Raw genomic sequence first — 11538 nt, forward strand, 5'->3', positions numbered from 1 at the left:
AGATATTATTTTGTACAATCTACCTAACGGGTGTTAATCTTCCAGCCTAATCAGCTAGACTGCAGGTTAGTTTAAGACTGTACCAATTTCAGCCAGCTGTCATTAACAGTGATGCAGGATTTTCTTTGTTCTAGACTCCCACAGTTCCAGGACAGCTGTGGAAAGCAGTTAACTAAGTGTTTAACAGCCTGATGCAAAAACTTCCTCATGAAATGCTTTCCACATAGCTAGGCTACAGAGGATAGACTAAAATGCTAAATTACAACTTTTCCATAGCTGCCATAGAGAAAAAAAACAGAAGTGGGAAGAGATGGAACTAGAAGAGAGAAAAATTCATTGAAAAGAAAGGGTCAGAAGCAGAGTATTGTAGGGGAAAGAAAGGATAACAAAAAGGAAAAATAACTCTCCACATTTTCCCTCCCCAATAAATAAAAGTGTACTAATTCAAAATGTTAGTTTGCCACAACATTCTACCCTTATAAACTTTGTGGAAAGCCACAACTGAATTTTACAAAGATGCACACTATGAAGTATGGTTAGTATCTAACCCAATTTTAACCATATTAGCCCAGGATCCCCAAGTTAAATAAAAGATATTTAGCTCACCACAGTATGAGTTCGACATCACTGACCTACCTGGCGGCATACCAGGCATAAGAGGTGGTATTCCTGGCCCAGGAGGCATCATTCCACCCATTGGCATCATCCTATTAAAACATAAAAAAATAGACTAATATAAGCACTACAGATGTCCTATTGAGGCCATCTGCACACACAAATATTAAGCTAAAGGTGCTATAAGTAAGCTAGTTATTTCCACTGATTCAGGAATTCAAGTTGCCTTGATTCTCAGTAGACAAGCCAGTCCTCAATATAAGAGGTTCCACTGTTAACAGGAAGAGAATTATTTTTCACATGGGACTCAATTCTTTAAGATGACAATCAATCAGATATCTGATCAGACTCCCAGGCCTAGTCTCTCTATTAAAAAGATATTCAAGCATGCCCTTTTAGTTAATTGGCTCTGTTTCAATGTGAAGTGGCCTGCTAATATATAGTATATCAAGTATCTTCCTAAGCTATATTAGTACCTCTCTAACAAAATACCTGAGAAAATTTGTTTAAATTATGCTGTTTCATTTTTGAAGACTTCAGGAGAAAATAAAGGAGTCTAAACTTGAACGTGTAAAAGACAGTCAACCTGAAATCAAGTTATAAGAAATATTAGACAAAATTTTCAGCTAGTACATTTGTCTGAGATCTCAAGCCAATTTTGGTGAATACACAGCCACATCTTCCTATTTTAAAAAAAATGTTGGCTGACAAACAGGTAAAGCCAACCACATAAAATTCCATCAATTGCACTGAAAACTTTCTGATGTTTCAATTTCCAATAATTTTATCTATTCTTTGAATAACAATATGATTTTCAAGTTGACAGCACCTAAGGCCATGCTTGGTCTCAGAGGCTATGTCTACACTGCAGGCTTTTGCAGGCAGAGAGTATGCTAATGAAGTGCTCATTAGCATTTGTAATGATGTCATTTGCATAGTCTCTGCCAATGCTTTTTGAGCAAAAAGCATCAGCGGAGAATATGTAAATGACAGCATGGCAAATGCTAATGAGCACTTCATTAGCATACTCTCTGCCAGCAAAAGCCTGCAGTGTAGACATAGACTAAGAATAAATTCCTCCCACCTACTAGTGGTATTTTAGGAAGATATGACTCAAGTTTCCTCTAAGACTGAACAGTGGTGTCCTGTTAGCCCCTCCTACTATCGATCAGTGGCTGCTAAACTGCATTAAAATAAACTAAAAAGACATTAAATACCATCCTACTATTATTTTTAAACTTAAGCAATTTAGTTCCCACACAAATTTTATTAAACAGGAGGCAAGGTGTCCACAAGATACCATATGAAGAATGAAGATTCTTGAACTAGTAGTACCTGCAACCAGGTTAGGGAAAATAATCAGGGCCCCCCGCCCCTGGCTCCTCAACTCTTGGATAAGGGAGGTCCTCTCACTGCCACCATGAAGATAAACTTACAAGAAATAGCCAGGGTATGATGTTATGAAACAGACATTTTTTCCCTAGAGTCTGAAATGAACAGGACTAAACTATAGTAAGTCAGAAGAAATTATTTCATAGGCCAAGGCTAGACTCATTTCTCCTGATATTCCCTTATTAAAAAAAAAAGTGGAAATCCATTTTAGTTTAAATTAGGCTTTAAACCAGTAACAATAAAGTCAATTTCAATCTGTAAAACCAGTAAAGTTTGACAAATTATGTTCCTTACTATCTGCAACTTAGACAAGGAACTTTAAGGGCAACTCAGACTAAAAACCAGCAGCCTCCTGACTGCAGAAAGAAGTCTTTCAAGCTATAAGTTTTAAAGCCAAACAGAAAAAATATCCTCATAGACTGCATCTGCAATAACACCATACCACCACTTTTTGGAATTCAAAAATTGTGTATTACATTAAGCATTTTGCTTCAAAAATATCTTGATTAAAAACCAAACTCCCGTCTAGTCACAGGGAGTGACCAAATGAAGCTGACCAAATGAAGCTGCATACCTGCTGCAAAATGAAAAGTGAAGACAGAAACAAGACAGCTATTGCAATGTTATCTCCCTTTGTTTTGTCTTTGGAGATCCCTAATTATTCTTAGCAAGGAAAACATGAAACTGTGCAAAATACAAAACCAAAAGTCATATAACTCTAAGAGAACTGAATGAGGGGAGCTCAATGGCAGGTTTCATTTGACATAAAACGGCATAATGAATGTACCTAAATCACATTAATTAGATGCTTACATGTTTTCACCGCAAAATGACTGCATGTACTTTCTCTGTTGATGTAATCTGTGAAAATGTATGACAAAAATCAAAAAATCTAACTGATTTTCCAAACACATTGTGATAGGGTGCTATGTGTCAACTATATAAACAACTTAAACTTCATCTGAACACTCTAGAACCAGTCTGTGTACATCTCATTTAACAAAAATCTTAAACTGACTAACTTGCTTGTTTCTCATTGGATCCACAACCAATGAGAACAAAAGAAACTGATGTAATAATATATCTGAACAGCAAACTTTGACAATGGGTTCACGGAAGGGTTTAAACCAGCAAAGCAAGATTTTACATCCAATTACATTAATCTGGTGGCTGGAACAGAAGAGGAGTGACATCACCATCACATTTACATCCAATCTGTTAAATTTAGTGACATTTTGAGGTTGGTGTATAGCCTTCCAGGCCCTATGCAATTTAAATTAACAATCATGTTTATAATCCCCCCCAAGGTTTTGATTTTTTTCTAAAACAGTTCAAAGCCACTAAATCAGATTTAGATAGCAAGTTGCTAGTGTGCAAAAAACACTGCATGAACACAGGCCAACTGATTTAAGATTATGTTTTTACTCACCCAGGGGGCATTCCTGGCATAACTGGAGGCATTCCTGGCATCATTGGTGGAACACCTGCCATTAAGGGTGGTATACCTTTAAATGGAAAGTGCAATTTTTAGATGGGTAACAGATTTATCAGCATGAGACTTCAGACACATAAGACTGCATCAACAACTGGTATGTATGGTTCAGAGAAAAATCCCTTTCAACACTGCTGGAAGATAAATTCAGTAAGAGTTGTCAAGAATGGGGCAGATATCAATACATGTGATCAGAAAACTGAAGTTCTATCACTAAGGGATAGAGACTCTCTTTCCCTTGATATAAGTGTACACACAATCTAGCATTTTGTATGAAATTTAGCAAACCTAAGGGAAGTAATACCTTACTCTCCTATACCCAAATTTTATCAGGACAACCCAAAACACTCACAAGTCTTAAATGTAGTACTCCCCATAACAACTGTGAGGGAGGGAAATAGTTCCATTTTACAGATAGAAAACAGACAACAAGAATACATGACTTAGGGTTAACAGATAACAGAGAAAGTCTGTGGCCGAACAGGAAACAAACCCACGTTTCCCCAAGTCCTAGGCTAGTGGTCTATTCACTGACATACTAGGCTACCTTCCTAGGGCATTCTCTCTCCCTGGCAGAGTAACTCCCTAAGGGTGCATCTCCACAGTAGGGCTTAACTCAAAATAAGCTATGCAAATTGAGCTACATCAATTGTGTAGCTTATTTCAAAATTGGGAGCGTCTATACAGCACTTATTTTGAAGTAAAGTACTCTTCCTTTGACTTTCCTTACTCCTCGTATAATGAGGGTTACAGGAGGCAGAGTGAGAAGTCCTCCAGCTTGACAGTATTTCAACATTATTTCAAAATAATGTTGCTGTTTAGACATACTCTAAGTGTCAGTTTTCATCCACAATGGAATTCTTAAATGGCATCAGGGCAAGTTAATGAAAGCTTCTTCAATACAGCAGATGTAACCATGTTCATCGCTTTTGGGCTACTTCTACCATGCAACACTATTTTGGGATACCAGAATATCCCATAATAGCTACCCCACACCTTCACAGCAAGCCCCTTATTTTGGGCTCGCTATTCCGACATCCCTGTAAACCTCATTCTACAAGGAGTAAGGGGTATTTCAAAATTTGGCGCTGTGCAGACAGCACCAAATGACAAAATAAGCTATTTCAAAATAGCACTGAAATAAGATACGCAATTTGCATAGCTCAAATTGCGTATCTTATTTCAAGTTACAGTGCAATGCAGATGCACCTTTTGTGTCAGAACAAAATCCATTTATATAGGAGCTGGCTTGGAGATATGCTGCATCATAAAAGCAGAAAAGTATAAGTGTCAACGGTAGGCAGTTTGGACAAGAAAGTACTTTTTATGGAATGGAGTTGCAAAATGACCACCAAATTATGGGCTCATTAAAATCTGTAATAGGAATATATTTAAAATATGAAGACTACATCCGGTCACGTCAAAATGGAATTTCAGCTAGGCTTTTATGTGAATATAGAGGCAAAATTAATCAGATTATTGTTACTATTTGGAGGGATTTTTGAATAAGTTATTCACAACAGAAAATGTATCTTTATATAATGAGAGGATCTTCTACCAGTGACATTTTGCTTTTCACATTTATGGATTGTAACAGGGTAGCATGCTCCTTTAAGGGCAAGGAGCCAAGCAGTCCTGTTCAGCTGATCACTCAACTAAGAAGGGGATAGGTGTTTTCTACAAAAGGCTGAAAAGGGCTCAGTTGAATATGGACCACAAGAAGTCTGATTCCTATGATTATCCTGGAGACAGAGAAGCAAAATGAAAGGCTTCTGACCAGCATCCTGCACTGATTGTTACTTTCTAAGTTATATCTGAACTAATGAAACAGTGTCCTGGAAGATAGGCTTGTAAGTCATGGGAGTGGCAGCAAGGCCTTCTTGAGCAGACTGGGAGAACAGCAGGGAGATACTGGCACAGCAACTGAAGGGAAACTGAGGCAGCAACCAGCATGAAGCTAGACTAGAAAGGTGGCACTATAATTATTTTTCCTTGATTGGCACCAATCTTCTGCAATCTTTCTACCACTATTGTGACCTTTCTTATTGTTATATTTCCTTCAAGAAGGAAGATGTTACAAGCTTAAGCATCAATCATGAGTTGTACTGCCATATCTAACAATGCTGGGAAGATGACAGTCCATTGCCCTAGCATTAAAGTAGCATCTCAATAGATGTATTTGGATTTTTCATGTCTAGTTTTAAAGGCCTTAGTTACCTGGGGGTATTCCCGGTGCACCTGGCACAGGAGGCATTCCTGGTTGTGCCATTGGGGGCATATATCCCTGCTGTGGCTGTACTGGTTGTGGCTGAAATGAGGTTGAAGCTGTAGATTCATCATCATCATATTCATCAGAATCATCTTGCTGTTTTTTCTTCTGGCTCTCTGCTATAGAAATGTAAGTAACACTATCAGATTATGAGTAATACTAATGTACACAATTTAGGAGAATAAAATTTAATCTACTGCCTAGCTGTTCTAGTTTGAAACTAACTTTCAAATGACTCTACTAGTAACTTGCAACTATGTATTTTAGGAAGGAAGAAAATTTTTTTATACAAACTACACAAGGGAAAAAGGCTTGTGTGTATGAGTTGGTAAAAGGGGGCAAAAAAACACATTAGAATCTTTTTTAAGAATTGCCACCAAGGTCTGCATGCCATAGCTTAATCTACGTAGTAGGACTGCAAGGAATAGGATAAAACACCACAGATGTTCACAAAGCCATTCTCAGCACCCACTAAGTTCAAACTTCTATACTAGTCTCACTCCTTTTCTTCTATCCACCCTTAAGTCACAGTTTTTGCAAGGTAATAGAATAATCCTTTTCCAGACAGGTATTTGCCAAAGCAGTTACCGTTGGCTAGGAGAAAATATCACTATAGGTTGAGCCTCCCTGCTGTTACCCTCAGGACCTGGCTGGTCCCAAATCAGGGAATTTGCTGGACCAAGGGAGGTCAAAGCTGGTCAGCTGGGACTCCACTTCCTTCTAAGGATGTTAAGCAGCAGGTAATTAATACAATTTGTATTGAGTACTCGATAAGAGGTCCTGCTGCGGCTCTGCAGTTTAAATATACAGTAAAACTCCATTGGTCCGGCATCCAATGCTCCGGCAAACCTGATGGTCCGGCACCATCAGGAACCCAGAAGTACTCTGGCTGCTGGACAATTGGAGCTGCTCTGTGCCCGGCTTCCCCGATTCAGCTGCTGCTGAAACTGACCAGCAGCTGAATTGGGGAAGCTGGGGTCAGAGTAGCTGGAGTGCTGCCGGGTTGGTCCCGAAGCGCTGTCTCTCGGGGCTGCGGCAGCATCCCAGCTGCTCTTGGGGACGCCTGGGAAAGAACAGCTGGAGTGCTGCCAGGTTGGTCCCGCAGTGCCGAGGAGCGGCGCTGTGGGACCAACCTGGCAGCATCCCAGCTGCTCTGTCCTGGGCGTCCCCAAGAGCAGCTGGGGTGCTGCCAGGTTGGTCTCGCAGAGCCGAAGGGCGGCACTACTGGACCAACCCGGCAGCACCCCAACTGCTCTGCCCCAGGCGTCCTGGATTCAGCCGCTGCTGAAACTGACCAGCAGCGGCTGAATCGGGGACACCTAGGGCAGAGCTGGACTCTGGAAGAGGGGGCTATGACGGGTCTGGGGTGGCATCCAGCCCCACCCCAGACCCTTCATAGCCCCCCCTTCCGATAGTACAGCATATCTGATAATCCGGCACCCCGAGTCCTAAAGGTACCGGATTATCGGAAGTTTACTGTAGTAGGAGCCTGGTTGCGCAGACAGCCTGTCTCCTACTACATTTAAACTGCAGAGCCGCAGCAAGTGTGGGTCTGGGACACAGTGCGAACTGGGACTCAGCAGGCTTATTGGATAGTCAACTACTCAACTAGTTGCTTACATCCCTACTTCCCTCTACCTGCCCAGGACTCAATTTCTGTTCCTGGGGTACTAGGGCTCTGCTCCCCCAGCATACTATTGGCTCCACTCTCCCTGGTCTGCCAATACTCCTGTCCACAGCCCTTTGCTTTTTCCTTTGAGTGCTCCAGCCCCAGAGCACCCATGGGGTCAGCAATGACGTCCGACCAGTGGTGTTGCCAGACTAGGGAAGTTCAACCTAGACTCACCTAAATGGCCAGCAAAACCTACCAAAGCAGGTTACATAACGTACCAACTGCTCTCTCTGCACCAAAAAATCTGATGATATTCCTTACTTGCATTACCAGAAGATCAAGGGACTCTACCACTCAGAATTTGATTAGTAATGTAAAACCCAGGTCACTGAGGATTCACCTTCAAACAAGTCCTGCTGCTGAACTATTTTCGAAGTAGTAGCTTTAATCCTATATTTAAGCTAACTACTTGTACAGAGCACAAAGCCCAACTATTGCAGTTTTATGGTTTAAATGAGAGCTTCATAATACACTGCACTTCAGGATTAAAATAGGCCCAACATAATATTTAGTCTCATTACTACAGAAATGCATTATACATTAAATGTTACTATTCACACCTACATCATTCACAGTAAACAGAGACAAAGCCACACACCTCTTTATATGCAATAATCCAGTTAACGTATTATGATACAATACAAGTAAACAGATATCAAGTTTACCCTGAGTTTTTTGTTCAAGTAACCTTCTCCTTTCATCCATGTCTTTTTCTGGAATGCCCTCCATGCCATATATTTCCAGTTCAATGTCTGTTCTTCCAGGAATAGCATTTGGAACAGCATCTATTGTTTCTTTATGCACCTAAACCAAAACAAATTAATTTGTTTACTGAACACACCTAAGAGTTTTGTGACTGATACCACAACTTCTACAGGCAGTGTCAATTTTTCACCTCAGCATGAGGAAGCAAGCTGTAGCTCATAAAAGCTTATGCCCTAATACCCTAATACATTTGTTAAGACTTTCAAGTACCATCAGACTCCTTGTTTTTGCTGAAAAACCCAACACAGCTAGCTACCCTTCTGAAACACACTATTCTAAGATTACTCACTTTGTCAGCTCCACTCATAGCCATAAGAAATACACAGATGTTTAGTTCAACAACTATTTTCTTTTTGTGTTGGTCTGTTCAGGGAAATGTTTTAAGCAATTTGTTCCACTACATATATAATTCACTGAACACTTTTTTACTCTGTGTCATATTGCACAATAAACTCTTTTGTGACACATGGGTCTGATCACACTTTTGCCAGGAAATGTCTTTTAAACTAAGGGATGCTGCTAAAGACACACACGTGCTATTGTCCTTTATTCACAGTTGAGATAAGAACTACACACTTTATCACTTTTTAAAATACTACTTTTAACTGTTTATGTAATTATGTCCTCATCAGTAAAAATTGTAGGCCTATATTAAAAGATAGGTTGACATACCTACATCTGTTAGGCATGTGGAAAATCACATCCCTAACTTATGCCAACTCAAAGTAGACACAGCTACTTTGATGGAAGAATGTCTATTGACAACTACCATCATGTGCAGAACTGGCATTCCTATACTGAAGGAAACACCCTTTAGCCAGCACAGGCTATGTCTATACTATGGAGTCATGCCAGCCTTACTATGGCAATGTAGCTATACTGGTATAGTCTCTGCAGTAAAACATACCCAAGAATAGCTTCTAAGAAGCATACTTTACCCTGGTTATTATAAACCACATAGATATAAAAACCATCATAGGAACTTGCTTTCTGAATGTAAAGCTAACTAGTGCCTCTTCCCCAACCCTAAATGTGAATGAAAGGCCAAGATAAACCATCTAATAATGTATATGTTAATGTGTACATTTGTGACAGCATTACTGACATCGGTGAACTTATGAAAAAGGGTCTATGTTCTTGTATTAGAAATAGAGAAGACACACATCAGTGTTTCCTAAACAAGGCAACTGTACCAGTTTTGAGATTCTAGAAGCAATAGTTTTTTTTTTTAAATTCAGTAGCCCTCTGAATAATATGAACACGAAGCATAAGTATAAGTAACAAAAGACATACCTGCATACAATGTATAGCTAAACCAGGTCCTGTATACAGTTTCTTATGACATATATGACATTTAAAGTGCTTTGCTTTTTGATGCTGTATAAGGATTTTCTCATCATCAAAATCCCTGTTGCAATACCTATTCAAGATTATTAAGGACATTCTGAAGCTTTCAGATCTTTGTATGAAGCATCTTAAAGAAATGACAAAAGGGAAAAAAAACTAGGGGAATAGATCAACTGTAATTCAATTCAGTCAACAGATCAATTTAAAATAGTGGCCAGGAACCGATTTATAATGTAGCAAATTCAAATGATCTTTAATACTGCCTTTGGTGCAGCAGTCAAACCTTAGGCGATTGAGGGAAAATTCTCAGCACCTCTCTATTCAGCTAGACTTGCACCAAGTCTCACAACCCTGTTGGTCCCAGGATAGTAAAACAGGGGTGGCCAAATTTACTGATCCTATGACTCTGATTCTGCTCTCCAACTTCTGAAGATTGTTGTAACACCTGCGGAGGGCTTCAGCCTTGCAGGAGGTGCCTACTGAAGTTTGGGCCTTTAGAGCTCTGGGAAATTAAGAGCCTCCTCCTTTACTGGGAGGAAAACCTCACTGTATCACTCTGCTGTAAGGAGGCCCCAAGTTTTCACCCCTACCTCCAAAGCTGATAGGCAGAAACTGGGGGAGGGGGAAGGAAGGGATTTCACAATCACTTTTTACATGTAAAAAAGCCACATCTGGCTCACCAGCTGCAGTTTGGCCACTCTTGTATTAGGCACACAAGATGGGTGAGGTCTTCCTAAGTTTCTCTAAGGGAATGTGACCGCCTCTACCCCCAGGGCTATTTCCTTTTCTCCTCTACACAAATACGCACTGCCCCAGCCAACCTCCCCTTGCTGCTGACTCCCCACGGTCTCCTCCACGGAGCCCACTACTCCAGGGCAGCGAGAAGTTATGGGGACCTAGGGGCTGGAACCGCAGGAAACAGGCACCCCACGGCCGAAATTCCAACCATGGCGGCCGGCAGCCAGGCGGAGAAGGCCGCGTCCCGGAGAGGGGGGGGGGGGGAGAAAGAAAGGGCGAAAAGCCCGAGCTCGCTTGCCGGTGAACGATTGGGGGGAAGAGGGGGGGGGGGGAGGAAAGAGAGCGCGGGCTGCCGCCGGGGAAGGACTGGGGGTCGGGGGAGGGGAGCCCGGGTCGCCTGCCGGTGAGGGATTGGGAGAGGGGAAGGAGAGCGCGGGCCGCCCGCCTGTGAAGGATTTGGGGGGGGGGGCGCGGGAGGGGACGGAGAGCGCGGGCCGCCTGCCGGTAAAGGATGGGGGGGGGCGCCTGCCGGTGAAGGATTGTGGGGGGGCGGGAGGGGACGGAGAGCGCAGGCCGCCTGCCGGTAAAGGATGGGGGGGGGGCGGGAGGGGACGGAGAGCGCAGGCCGCCTGCCGGTAAAGGATGGGGGGGGGGGGGGCGGGAGGGGACGGAGAGCGCAGGCCGCCTGCCGGTAAAGGATGGGGGGGCGCGGGAGGGGACGGAGAGCGCAGGCCGCCTGCCGGTAAAGGATGGGGGGGGCCGGTGAGGGGGGGGGGGGGGGCGCGGGAGGGGACGGAGAGCGCAGGCCGCCCGCCGGTGAGGGATTGGGGGACGGGCATGAAAAAGTGAAGGGAGGGGGAGAAAGAGAACGAACCCGACGCATCCCGTCCACGAACGGAGGAGAGGGGGGTTGAGAGTGGAGACTAGGCCACGTTACGGGGCAGTGAGGAGACGACGGCGGTGGGGGGGGGGGTAACAGACCAGGCCGCGCGCTCCCTTTCACCACCCCCGGTCCCGGCCGAGAAGCCATCCCGATCTGCGGCAAAGGATATCAGCACCAGGGCTTCAGCTGCTTCTTCTTCTTCCGCCCCATCGCGGCGGCGCTACCGAGCTAGAGAAAGGCGAGAAGCAGGCAGCAGCCGCAGGCCTTCCAGCGGCCTCTCGCAGGAACACAAAATGGCCGCCGCACTCCCTCCTGCCGCCGCCTCCAAGCCCTTGGCTTCCCAGCATGCTCCGCGACGGGGCTGC

At 43.2% G+C, this 11538-nt stretch overlaps 2 protein-coding genes across 19 annotated transcripts in view; one reads left to right on the forward strand and one right to left on the reverse strand.

The window, feature by feature from the left end:
- ZNF207 (zinc finger protein 207) overlaps window positions 1–11518 on the reverse strand; it is a 34374-nt gene extending 22856 nt beyond the window's left edge. For 10 of the 18 annotated variants that reach the window (XR_016347528.1, XR_016347527.1, XR_016347525.1 and 7 more), the window contains exons 1-7: window positions 11343–11514; window positions 9499–9625; window positions 8106–8244; window positions 5717–5887; window positions 3437–3512; window positions 2821–2868; window positions 607–707 (exon numbers count right to left, since the gene is read on the reverse strand). Coding sequence is in view for 10 of the 18 variants with exons in the window: in XM_089771814.1 (XP_089627940.1) it covers window positions 607–707; window positions 2821–2868; window positions 3437–3512; window positions 5717–5887; window positions 8106–8244; window positions 9499–9625; window positions 11343–11383 (703 nt within the window). In the remaining 8 variants the exon portion in view is untranslated. Of the gene's footprint in view, window positions 1–606; window positions 708–2820; window positions 2869–3436; window positions 3513–5716; window positions 5888–8105; window positions 8245–9498; window positions 9626–11342 lie in introns of all 18 variants that reach the window. The other 8 variants (XM_089771817.1, XM_089771815.1, XM_089771816.1 and 5 more) reach the window with 8 other exon arrangements.
- Window positions 1–11538, forward strand: part of LOC102457124 (sterile alpha motif domain-containing protein 9-like) — a 225967-nt gene that overhangs the window by 66942 nt on the left and 147487 nt on the right. The window lies entirely within an intron of this gene.

Source organism: Pelodiscus sinensis, chromosome 20 (genome assembly GCF_052426305.1).
Source record: "Pelodiscus sinensis isolate ZL-2025 chromosome 20, ASM5242630v1, whole genome shotgun sequence".
Lineage (NCBI taxonomy): Eukaryota > Metazoa > Chordata > Testudines > Trionychidae > Pelodiscus > Pelodiscus sinensis.